This window comes from Pelophylax lessonae, assembly GCF_965119305.1.
Source record: "Pelophylax lessonae genome assembly, chromosome: 4".
NCBI lineage: Eukaryota > Metazoa > Chordata > Amphibia > Anura > Ranidae > Pelophylax > Pelophylax lessonae.
Genome location: NC_138771.1, coordinates 568,798,238 through 568,810,262, shown reverse-complemented (window position 1 = coordinate 568,810,262; position 12,025 = coordinate 568,798,238). Strand labels below are relative to the sequence as shown.

Below are 12,025 nucleotides of genomic sequence, written 5' to 3'. Positions count from 1 at the left end.
TCCGGACTGACCTCATCGAGCCTGGTACGCCGACTTGGTGAAGCTGGTCGCAGACGCTCCTTGGAGACTTCATCTCAGGGAAGATCTGCTGTCTCAAGCACCGATCTTCCATCTTGCTTTACAATTGCTGGCTTTAACGGCCTGGCCATTGAGACCCAGGTGCTGAAGGACAGGGGATTGTCAGCTTCAGTTATTCCTACTCTAATTAAAGCAAGGAAGGCGACTTCCAGCAAGTCTATTATCGCACATGGAAGTCTTATATTGCGTGGTGTGAATCTCTTAGATTTCCTCCACGTACCTATTCGGTGACCCGAATCTTGGCCTTTCTGCAACAGGGGGTTGAGCAGAAACTGTCCTTGAGCACTATCAAGGGTCAGGTTTCAGCGTTAGCAATCTTCTTTCAGAAACCTTTGGCTACTCATTCCTTGGTGCGGAATTTCATCCAGGGGGATCTTAATTTGGTGTTGTCGGTTCTTCAGAAACCTCCCTTTGAAAATATCAGGGAGATTCCCTTGCTTACTTTATCCCAGAAGGTGGCCTTCTTGGTGGCCATTACTTCTGCACGCAGGGTGTCAGAACTGGCCGCATTATCTTGTCGTTCCCCATATCTGGTGGTTCATAGGGATAAGGTGGTTCTTCGTCCGAATCCATCCTTCTTTCCTAAAGTGGTTTCAGAGTTTCATCTGAATGAAGATATTGTGTTACCTTCCCTGTGTCCTAAACCCAGTCATCCTCGGGAGCTTGCGTTGCACTCCTTGGATGTGGTTCGGGCAATCAGGGTATACCTGAAAACTACGGACTCGTTTCGTAAAACGGATTCACTTTTTGTGATCACGGATGGCCCCAAAAAGGGGTTGCCTGCATCTGCCGCGACTATCTCCAAATGGATCAGACAGACGGTGGTACAGGCTTATTCTATTAAGGGTCGGAATCCTCCGTTCCCTGTTAAGGCGCACTCCACTCGGGCGCTTAGTGCTTCCTGGGCCTTCCGCCATCAGGCGTCAGTGGTCCAGGTTTGCAAGGCGGCTACCTGGTTGTCGGTTCACACCTTTACAAAATTTTATAAAGTTGATGTGATGGCATCGGCGGATGCCTCTTTTGGCCGCAAGGTTCTGCAGGCCGCAATTTGAGGAGACCGTTGGTCTACCTCAAGGGTTTTTTTCTGTTGGGTTTTCAGTTGAGTCTCATCCTTTGGTTTGATGAGCCTTTAAGACTTCTAGTCGGCACCGGTTGGGCCTTCTGGATTTAAATTTTGATTTCTGTTATCCCACCCCTCAATTGTGTCACTGCTTTGGGACGTCCCAATTTGATATTAATCAAGAGGACTGCGTCTGTCAATGAGCGACAGAGAAAAATTGATTTTTGTAAAATCTTACCGTAAAATCCTTTTCTCTTAAGCTCATTGACAGACGCAGTACCCGCCCCTCTACTTTTGAGTTGGGATGGGTTAAATTCTCTAACACTGCTTTGTGACATAACTGACTTCCTGTAGCAGAGAGAGAGAGGATATACCCTCTGGGACTGCCCCTAAGGTGTGGCCAGAACGTTTTCCTTCTGCCTAGTGTCCTACTCCTGTAGAGGGCAGTATAACCCAATTTGATATTAATCAAGAGGACTTCGTCTGTCAATGAGCTTAAGAGAAAAGGATTTTACGGTAAGATTTTACAAAAATCCATTTTTTCCAGCACTGCCTTAACCCTCTTGGGCATGGAGTTAACCAGAGCTTCACAGGTTGCGAGTGGAGTCCTCTTCCACTCCTCCATGACAACATCACAGAGCTGGTGGATGTTAGAGACTGTTATACAACCTGTACACTCATTACTTTACATTGTCATTTCTTCAGTGTTGTCACATGAAAAGATATAAAAAAATATTTACTTTTGTGAGATACTGTGTGTATGTATGTATGTATGTGTGTATGTGTGTGTATATATATATATATATATATATATATATATATATATATATATATACATACATACATACATACATACATACATACATACATGTGAATATTAAATTAAAACCTGCGCTTATGGTGTGAAGTGAAAAGATGTGTCAAAGATTATAAATGAATAAATATACAATGTATGCAGCTGCTGTGTCTCTAAGTAAAATCTTAGATAAAAATAGAAGATCAAATTTAAAACCGCGCTAGCAGATCTAATATGACAACAGTATAAAATATTGTGAACAAAACAAGTTAATTTGAGAATAATTATAAATATGATAAATAAGTCCTTTTTAAAAGTAAATGAAATCCAAAAAAGGTGCTCGAGTGCAGATATTCTATTTGCAAGGTGCTCAAGGTGACTGGCAAACCCTCGTGGTTCCCTACTCACCACAATGATAAATATCAATCGCTTGAAAAATCAATCAGGATGTTGCACCCAGCCTCTTTCTAGGGATATCACGAGACCGCAATGTCTCCTATGGGATAGATCCAAGACTCCTCCATGAACCCCAAGTAAGGAAACAAAAAAGGACCGCATATAGTGTAGTGTGTTCATACACATTTATTGCCCCAATAAAGTAAGAAACATACTCCCAAACAAAATGAAAAAGTATCGCAATGTATGGGAACAGATGGTGGTGGACGCCGCTGGTAGCGTGCGTTCCACTGCCGATCCAGGAGGTAAACCGGAAGTGACGATGCGTCCAAGCCGTACTGGAAGTGCGTCAACGCGTTTCGCCCGCCTATTGGGCGTTTTCAAAGACCATAGGTCCTCAGCACTCAAGCTCCACTTCGGAATTTACCTAACAGGTACCTAACAATATCGAGGCCGGTGTTTGCTATCACTTTGGTATCCCAGACCTTAACGGAATGGGCAAAAGTTTTACGCCAGGATCTGGAAGGGAGTCAACACCCTCCTGAGCTGGCAGATCAGTTAATCCAGAGGTTACAGTACCTTTGTGATGCATCTTCGGATGCGCCCCCCTTCGGCCGGCAGAGTAACTGTGACGGCGGTGATTCTTCGCAGCATGATATGGTTGAAGTACTGGTCGGCTGACTAGGCTTCTAAAAAAGGTGCTGACTGATCTACCTTTTGTAGGTGACCATTTGTTGGTGCCTCTATGGAAGAGATTGTTAAGGGCCTTACAGGAGGTAAGAGCAAATTACTTCTGCAGATTGCTAAGGGCAAGGAACCTCATAATAAACGCGGTCCTTCCTTCTCGGCTCACAAGCGGCTCTTTCGTCTGTCTGGATCACAGGAAAAGGGTTCAAGATCCACTCGTAACTTTGCGGGAGGCTCCAAGAGACCCTGGAATGGTAAGTCGAAAGCGGGAACTTCTGGTTCCGCAGACAAGCCTTCCCCAGCCTGAAGGGGCGCCCCCAACGGAATCTGGGGTGGGGGGGCATCTTCACCTTTTTCTGGATCTGTGAATCTTGTTCATTCAGGACAGATGGGTCCACGAGTTGATTTTGGTTTTGATTACAAGATCGAGTTTCGGTCCTTGCCTCCGACAAGGTTCTTTCCTTCCAACTTGCGCCTGTCTCACAATCGGCTAAAGGGCCTCTACGGGGCAGTGCAGGACCTGTTGGCACAAGGAGTCATTGTGCCGGTTTCAGAGTCGGAACGTTTTCAAGGTTTTTATTCAAATCTGTTTACAGTTCCCTGGAAGGAAGGCAAGGTTCACCCGATCCTGGATCTCAAGGCTCTGAACCTCTTTGTGAGGGTTCAGAATTTTCGTATGGGGTCCATCCGCACGGTAGTAGCTTTCCTTCATCAAGTGGATCTTCTGGCTTCTATTGATCTCAAGGACGCTTACCTTCATATTCCAATATATGTCGGGCATCAGCGTTTTCTTTGTTTTGCTGTGGGCGAGGAGCAGTATCAATTTGTTTACAAAGGTTTTGGCCCCAGTTCTGGCCTTGCTACAGCAGAAAGGGATCACGGTACTGAGTTACCTGGACGATCTGCTTCTGCGTGCAGACTCTTCCTCGGCTCTAGAAGCCGACTTGGACATTACTGTGCAAACTGTACAGCAGTTCGGATGGACACTAAATCTTCAGAAATCAGCATTGACTCCATCCACCAAGCTGGACTACTTGGGTCGGACGCTGGACTCAGCACCGGCCCTGGTGTTTCTTACTCAGGCGAAATCTCTAAAGCTACAGGATGCAGTTTGGCACCTGTTGTCCAACCGTCGGTCGTCGCTCAGGACTTTCATGCAAGTGCTGGGCCTGATGGTTTCCACCTTCGAGGTGGTTCCGTTTGCTCAGTTCCATACCAGACCTCTGCAAAGGGAGATTCTGTCCAAATGGAACAAGGATCCGCTGTCGCTGGACAATCTGATCCTGTTGAGTCGAGGTTCGAGGGAATCTGTTATGGTGCCTCTGCTCCCCGCCGCTTCGTCTGGGAAAATGCTTTCTTCCTCTGTATTGGACTGTAATCACCGTGGATGCCAGTCTGTCGGGGTAGTAAGGTGTCTTGGCAGTGTACTCGGTCCAAGGTATTTGGACTCGAGAGGAGTCCAGTCTGCCGATCAACATCCTGGAGATTCGGAGCGATCAGGCTTTCTGTCTCGATGGACAAATTGTCTGCAGGGAGGCCCTGTGAGGATACAATCGGACAATGCTACAGCTGTGGCATATGTCAATCATCAAGTGGGCACAAGGAATGCCCTGGTGGCCCAAGAAGTGGCTGGTATCTTGAGGTGGGCAGAACTATATGTTATGGCCCTCTCTGCTGTGCACGTTCCAGGGGTAGAGAATTGGCAAGCCTATCTCAAGACTATCTCAGTTGGCAGATGTTGGATCCGGGAGAATGGTCTCTTAACCCAGAGGTGTTTCATCAAACTGTGCCTTCGGTGGGGGTCCCCCGATGTGGACCTGTTGGCCTCTCGTCTCAACAGGAAGGTTCAGAGGTACGTGTCAAAGTCTCGGGATCCTCTGGTCGACGCGGCAGATTACCTGGTGTCCCCTTGGGGTCAATATTGTCTAATTTAAGTCTTTCCTCCAATACAACTTCTGTAGAGACTGCTACAAAGAATCAAGGTAGAATGAATTCCAGTCATTCTGGTTGGCACCAGACTGGCCTCGCCGGTCTTGATAGGCAGGCTTGGTAAGGCTGGTAGCAGACATCCCTAGAAACTTCCTCTCAGGGAAGATCTGTCTCAGGGACCAATCTTCCATCCTGCTTTACAGTCGCTGGCCTTACGGCTTAGCTACTGAAAGCTAGGTGCTGAAGGACAGGGGGCTGTCGGAGTCGGTGATTTCTATGCTGTTAAAAGTTAGGAAATCTACTTCCGGGAAGGTTTATCATAGAGTTTGGAAGGCGTACATTACTTGGGTGAGTCTCTGGGGGTTTCTCCCTGTTCCTTTTCTGTGTCTCGCCTGTTGGAGTTTCTACAACTGGGTGTAGAGCAACGTTTGGCTCTGGGCACCATCAAGGGCCAGATTTCCGCTTTGGCTATGTTTTTCCAAAGGCTGTTGGTGGCAAAGTCCTTGGTTCACACTTTTGTACAGGGAGTTCACCATCTGGCTCCTCCGGTGCAATCCCTGGTGCCTCCGTGGGATCTCAGTTTGGTACTGTAGTTGGCTCAAAAGCCTCCCTTTGAAAATATTTGAGAACTTCCTCTGCTCACTCTGTCGCAGAAGGTGGCCTTTTTTAGTCGCTATTACTTCCACACGTAGGGTGTCGTAGTTGGCTGTGTTGTCCTTTCAGCCACCTTAATTGGTGATTCATAGGGACTAAGTGGTGTTGCGACCATGTCAGGCGTTCCCTCCTAAGGTCAACTCGGGGGTTTAATTTAATTGAAGATATTGTGTTACCTTCCTTATGTCCTCAAACTGAAACATCCTAAGGAAATTGCTTTACATTACTTGGACGTAGTCAGGGCGATTCGAGTGTACCTGGCAGTAACTGAGCTGATTCAGAAATCCGATTCTTTGTTTGTTCTTACAGATGGACCTCGTAAGGGGCAGGCCATGTCTGCTGCGACCATTTCCAAGTGGATCAGGCAGACGGTGGTGCAGACAAAAGAGGACAAGGCGCCTCTAAGTGCAGTAGGCTCAGTGTATTTATTAAAATGAAGGATTAAAAGCAATCACATGAGTAATAACACAAGAGCATGGTATAAGAGCATGGTACAAGGTCCATCCGGAGTCTTCCAAGCCACTATGCTGAATACTGTAATGCTGTGCTGCGGATGTCTGGAGCGCTGCTTCCGCATCCGCAGCACAGCATCACAGTATTCAGCATAGTGGCTTGGAAGACTCCGGATGGACCTTATACCATGCTCTTATACCATGCTCTTGTCTTATTACTCATGTGAGTGCTTTTAATCCTTCATTTTAATAAATACACTGAGCCTACTGCACTTAGAGGCGCCTTGTCCTCTTGTTTTTTGTAATTTCCAGAGCAGCTTCTCCTCTTAAGGGCCGCCGAGGTGTATTGACTCAGATAAAGCCTGCTAAGATCCACGGAAGCGCACTAACACGCCCTTTTTTTTATCCAGACGGTGGTGCAGGCCTACTCTATTAAGGGTCAGGTTCCTCCTTTCCCTGTTAAGGCGCATTCTACGAGGGCGCTCAGTGCCTCCTGGGCCTTCCGTCATCAGGCGTCAGTGGTTCAGGTGTGCAAGGCGGCTACGTGGTTGTCTGTACATACATTCAAAAAATGTTATAAGGTGGATGTACTTGCTTCTTCAGATGCGGCATTTGGCCGCAAAGTTTTGCAGGCTTCGGTTGCAGAGGCTTCCCCCTTCTTTAGGGTGTCTTTTTTTTTTTTCTTTCCTGGTGGTGGGCTCCAGTTTTTCCTGGTTGAGCTCCTGTTTTTGCCTGGTTGGCTATGTTTAGCCTTGTTGGGAATTCTACGTATTGCTGTGTTTTTCCATCCCTCATGTTGACACAGCTTTGGGACATCCCAATGGTCTAGAAGACATGGAGCTGTGTCCGTCAGTGAACAAAAGAGAAAACTGGATTTTTGTCTTGGCATAAAATCATTTTCTCTGCGGTTCACTGACAGACACAGCACCCATCCCTCTGTTGGGTTAATTTATGTGTTCTTCTGACACTACTTGTTACAAACTGAAGCTCTTTGGCAGGAAGTGATGGTATACCTCCTGGGACTGCCTCATATATATATATATATATATATATATATATATATATATATATATATATATATATATATATATATATATATATATTACACCCGTGTACAGGTGGGGGGGAAGAAAACATTTCCACCACTATCTTACATACTCACACTATTGCATTGTAGTCACAGGTGTGTGAACACAGTACATGTTACATATAATGGCACCCCAACGCACGTCACCGATGGATGTACGCTGCATTGCCAGAAATGGTATCTACCATTTTTGATGCATGGACAGCCCACTCAAATACATGTGCTGCCTTAATACAACACACATTAAGGCCTGTCGTATGAATAGGAGCTAAAGGTGCAGAGGGTGGCCTAATTGCTTGTGAGAACACCAGGTTGAAATAAAACATGGCTCACCCAAAGTTGCTGCCAAAGTCCATAGCTGCATTTGGTCTGAGCTGTGGCTCCTCTTCCCCCAAATATGTTGGCTCCTCCTCTTTCGCCTAGTGCCATACTCTAATGCACCTATCAGATCACTATGGGGTACTAAATGTGTACCCATACCCATACTCGCTCCTTCCTCACTGGCTGTGATTGACAGTAGTGGGAGCCATTTGCCCCCGCTTCTGTCTCTCAGCAATGAGAAGACAGAGACCCGGGATAACAGCTGCTCTTGTGCACATCACTGGATTGCGATCGGGTTTGGGTAAGTATTGGGGGGGGGGCATACTGAGAGTTTTTTTAATTTTATGCAGAAAATGTATGAAGGTAAAAAAAACCTTCAACCTTTAGCCCCCGTTCACACTAAGGCGACCTGTGAGGCGACCTGGTCGCCTCACAAGTCGCCGTAGGTCGCCTCCCATAGGGAAGCTGTGGACCCGTTCTAATAGGAGCGACACAAGTCGCTCCGACTTAGAAAAAGGGTCCGGAGCTTCTTTGGGGCGACCAGGAGGCGACCGCCATAGACTTCAATGTTATGAAGTCCGTGGCGGCCGCTCCGAGGTCGCGGCGCGCTGCTCGCACCGCGACCTCCGAGGTCGCGGTGCGAAGTAGCTTCGCCCCTATGTGAACGGGGCCTTAGAACCACTTGAATTCACACCTTTACAAACATACTTCTCTTCCTAGCGCTTCTATGCTACTTTACTCAGCTTCTGCAAGTGAAAGCAAAGCCCTGTGTAACCAGAAGTCCCTAAAGTTGTTCTAGTTATATGGACTCCCCTGTGGCAGTAGCTGATTAGCACAGGATGATACTAAAGAATCAAATGGAAGCAGCAGCTCTCTCGGCAGCTAATACTTTGGGAATACTCACACAGGTTTCAGTGATAAAACCCACCTCTCCTACCTGAACCTGCAGAGAATGGTTCATGTCCATGTACACAGCACTAAACTGCAGTTCAAAAACAATGGTGCGGCTCGGAAAACAATGGTGCGGCTCGGAAAACAATGGTGCGGCTCGGAAAGGGCCAATTTACATACTGCTATTCATTCATTAGGGACAAAGATTATATAAGTGCAGAGATAAATTTAGAACAACATTTTGCTGACAATTTCTGGTGATTTTTCACATGGCCAGTAAGCCAATTACAGGAGCAAGGACAGGAGTCTGAGGAACCTTCTCAGGTATACAAACCATACATACTGTGTGTGGCTGCAAAATAAAACAAAAGGGCGATTTTAAATCACAAAACCGCTTCTGTTTCAGTTATACAGTATATCCATTTTGTAACAAAGCTGGTATAAATTCCTGGCAATTTACACAGGACATATAAGAAAGCAGAAGTTTCCAACAGTGAAAACTTTGTTAAAATAGTAATCAACCCAAAATAATCAACCCAAAAATAGAATAACTTGAAATTAGCTTATTCTTTGATGTGGTGGCTGCATTTGTTTTTCTTTTTAGGCTTTTTTTTTCCCCCTTAATTTCACCTGGTGATCCAGCAAGTGAAACCCTTCCTGTCGTAAACCTCATACCAGTAAGAATATTGGATGAATGATGGTCTGTTTTTTTTTTTTTTTTTTTGCATGCTAGTCTTATATTAAAAATGAAGAGGCTACAAAGTTCTGAAAATTCTCATACAAGAGAATACAATTTTGGAAGTGATGTATTGTGTTGTATTGTAATGTATTCTGTCGTTTCTGAGCATGTGTGTTCTTTGCTGAACAAATACTGTACTGATAAACCGCTTGCCGAACTTGTTATAGCCGAATGACGTCATCCAGTTCTGGTAGGTCATCATATAGCGTCCTCCAGTGATTGGGCCTGCTACTAGGCACAGGCCGCGCACTTTATGTTCACAGTGTCCTCCTGACTGAGGTTGATTTGAGGTAATGCGCCAATCGGCAGCTCTTTACCACATGATCAGATGTGTCCAATCACTGTCAACAGAAGCCAGGTACCGGCTCTCTTCACCACATCTTTTCAAGCTGTCAGCGTGTGGAGGAGAGGAGAAAAAAGCCAATAATCGACTTCTGCCAAACTGTGCCCACCACGGCTGCCAGATAGTGCCCACCACGGCTGCCAATCTGTGCCCACGAGTGTCTCCTCATCAGTGCTGCCTACCAGTGCCCATCAATGCTGCCTTATCAGTGCCCACCAGTGCTGCCTCTTCACATCAGTGAAAGGGAAAAATTACTGGTTTGCTAAATTTTATAACAGACTATGAAAAAAAATGTTTTTTTCCAAAATTTTTGGTCTTTTCGTTTATTTGGCAAAAAAAAATTAAAACCCAGCAATGAATTCATACGACCAAAAGAAAGCTCTATTTGTGTGGAAAAAAAATGATAAAAATGTACATTTGGGTACAGTGTTGCATGACCGCACAATTGTTATTCAAAGTGCGACAGCACCGAAAGCTGAGAATTGGCCTGGGCAGGAAGGAAGCAAACGTGCCTAGTGGACAAGTGGTTAAACGAAAATCGTACGTTCTGGTATCGTACGAGAATTTTTTTTTGGTGTTTTTGTGTCTTCGGATATTTTCGCATGAACTGCCATGATCGGCTCCTGAAAGCTATGCACTAACAATCAGATTATCGTACGATCCCTTCGAAAGCGGTATTTTTCATCTGATTTTCTGCCCAGCACGCTAAAAGACAGGAAAAGCATCTTGGGATTTTTCATTGTAGGTAATGATTGTGAATTTGTTCGTGGTATGCTTAGTTTGCGTTCGATTAACTACAGGTGACCTCATTTATTTATTTTTGCTTTTTTACATTTTGTATCTAAATTCTCCTGTGTGTCAGGACTCTCTCCCACCCACATGACTACTAGTACAAAACTCAGCCTGCCCATATAAGTCTATCACATGGACAAGACTTATCACTAAATAAAATCAAGATATTAAAAGTATAAAGTCCATATAAAATCCACCAAGACAGCAGAGTTAGCACAAAGGTCCGAGACGGCTAAACACTCCTGGGATGATAGCTAGATGTGCAGATGTAATAATGGATCACCATTCCTTGCCACCACCGTGCTCAGAGGGGGAGTAAAAATGCAAACTCACCGACCCAACTGGCTTAGCCACTCTCGTGACTAAGCAAACAAGCCAAATAGTATTCACATCCACCTGGAAGGATCATGGATATCCACAATGATGGGTAATTCCACAGTGCTCCAAATCATGTAGGAGAAAAATAAACTCCACTAGTGTGATAACGTCTAAGACACTTTTATTCACATCAACATAACAGATATTGCACTCACATTCCAGTAGCATATCAATCACATAATCAATCGGAGGGAGGTGTTCACCGTTCAGGTATTGCATCCAGACTCCACGCCGTGGACCGCAAGCCTTCCGGGTGCCCAGCCACTCCTCGTACAGAAAGGTATAATGATGCCGTCTGGTCACGCCCAGACGCGTTCCGTCACTCCCGACTTCTTCAACGGGGGCGTGACCATGACGGCGCGGCATCAATTTAAATACCCCTGACTCCCCACCCTCTAGGGAGGAGTTGGAGTGTACGAGCAGCCAACAGCTGATCACTTCCTGATATAGAGCGGTCTATAGGAAAAAACAAACCCGGTTGTCTAGCAACCACACATATGTGTATATACGTCATTGATGGTGAGAGGTTACCACTATCCCTGCGCTACTGGAAATATTATATACTTTTGATATTTTATTCCGTTATTTATATGTAATTTGTTTAAGTAGCAGCATTTGTACATTTTCATATCACCATCTCCGCTTGAGCGCTTGGGGTTGTTTGCTTGGTTTCCGCGGTTTGTAAGCATTGTTTTTTATACTAGTACAAAACTGTTATTTGTACAGGAAAAGGACAGTGATGACTTCGTACATATGTATTTATTTGGATCATTTTATTACTTTTTTTTTTTAATGATTCTGTTTTATTTTTTTTTAATATAAAAATTACAATAAAACATTAAAATAATGTAATTTAATAGTTAGTATTTTTTTTTTTTTTTGCAGGTAGCTGGGATCCTGATGAATTTGCTAAACGCTACCAATTAGTTGGCCCAGTGGCCACTACCCAGTTTATGGCCCAGAATCCAGAGGATGAAGCACAGTAAATCCTAAGACGTGCCCTGCTGAATGGATACTGAGCCATCTTCTTACTACCACCTGCTTATTCCTTGCTGGATACACCAGAGTGGAGATGCTCACCGTGATTTGTAATGGGGTTCCAATGTCACAGTATCCTAATCCAGCACCAACAACTGTAGACTTCTTATTGTACTTTAAGTATAACTAAAGGCAAAAAAACATTATTTTTTTTTTTTTTAATTTTGGACAGTTTGGAGTGGAAAAAAAAATCTGTATACTTTTTTTAGCACAGGGTCCGCAGCTCTGGCTCCCCGGTGTCAGTCAGTGGCGACTGCAGACGAAAGGAGGGAGTGCTGAGGAAGGCTAGGCCATGAGAGCATTTAGTTGATGTCACAGCTTCCAGAATTCCCAGCCATTGACGAGCACTCCCTCCTCTCCCCTGCAGCTGCTGCTCACTAACAC

General features: G+C 45.1%; 1 protein-coding gene across 1 annotated transcript in view; it reads left to right on the top strand.

Moving 5' to 3' along the window:
* PEBP4 (phosphatidylethanolamine binding protein 4) overlaps positions 1 to 11,755 on the top strand; it is a 135,962-nt gene extending 124,207 nt beyond the window's left edge. The window contains exon 6 of the mRNA XM_082254565.1: positions 11,493 to 11,755. Within this exon, the coding sequence (XP_082110691.1) occupies positions 11,493 to 11,589 (97 nt within the window). The 3' untranslated portion in view covers positions 11,590 to 11,755. The remainder of the gene's footprint in view (positions 1 to 11,492) is intronic.
* The last annotated feature ends 270 nt before the right edge of the window (positions 11,756 to 12,025 follow it).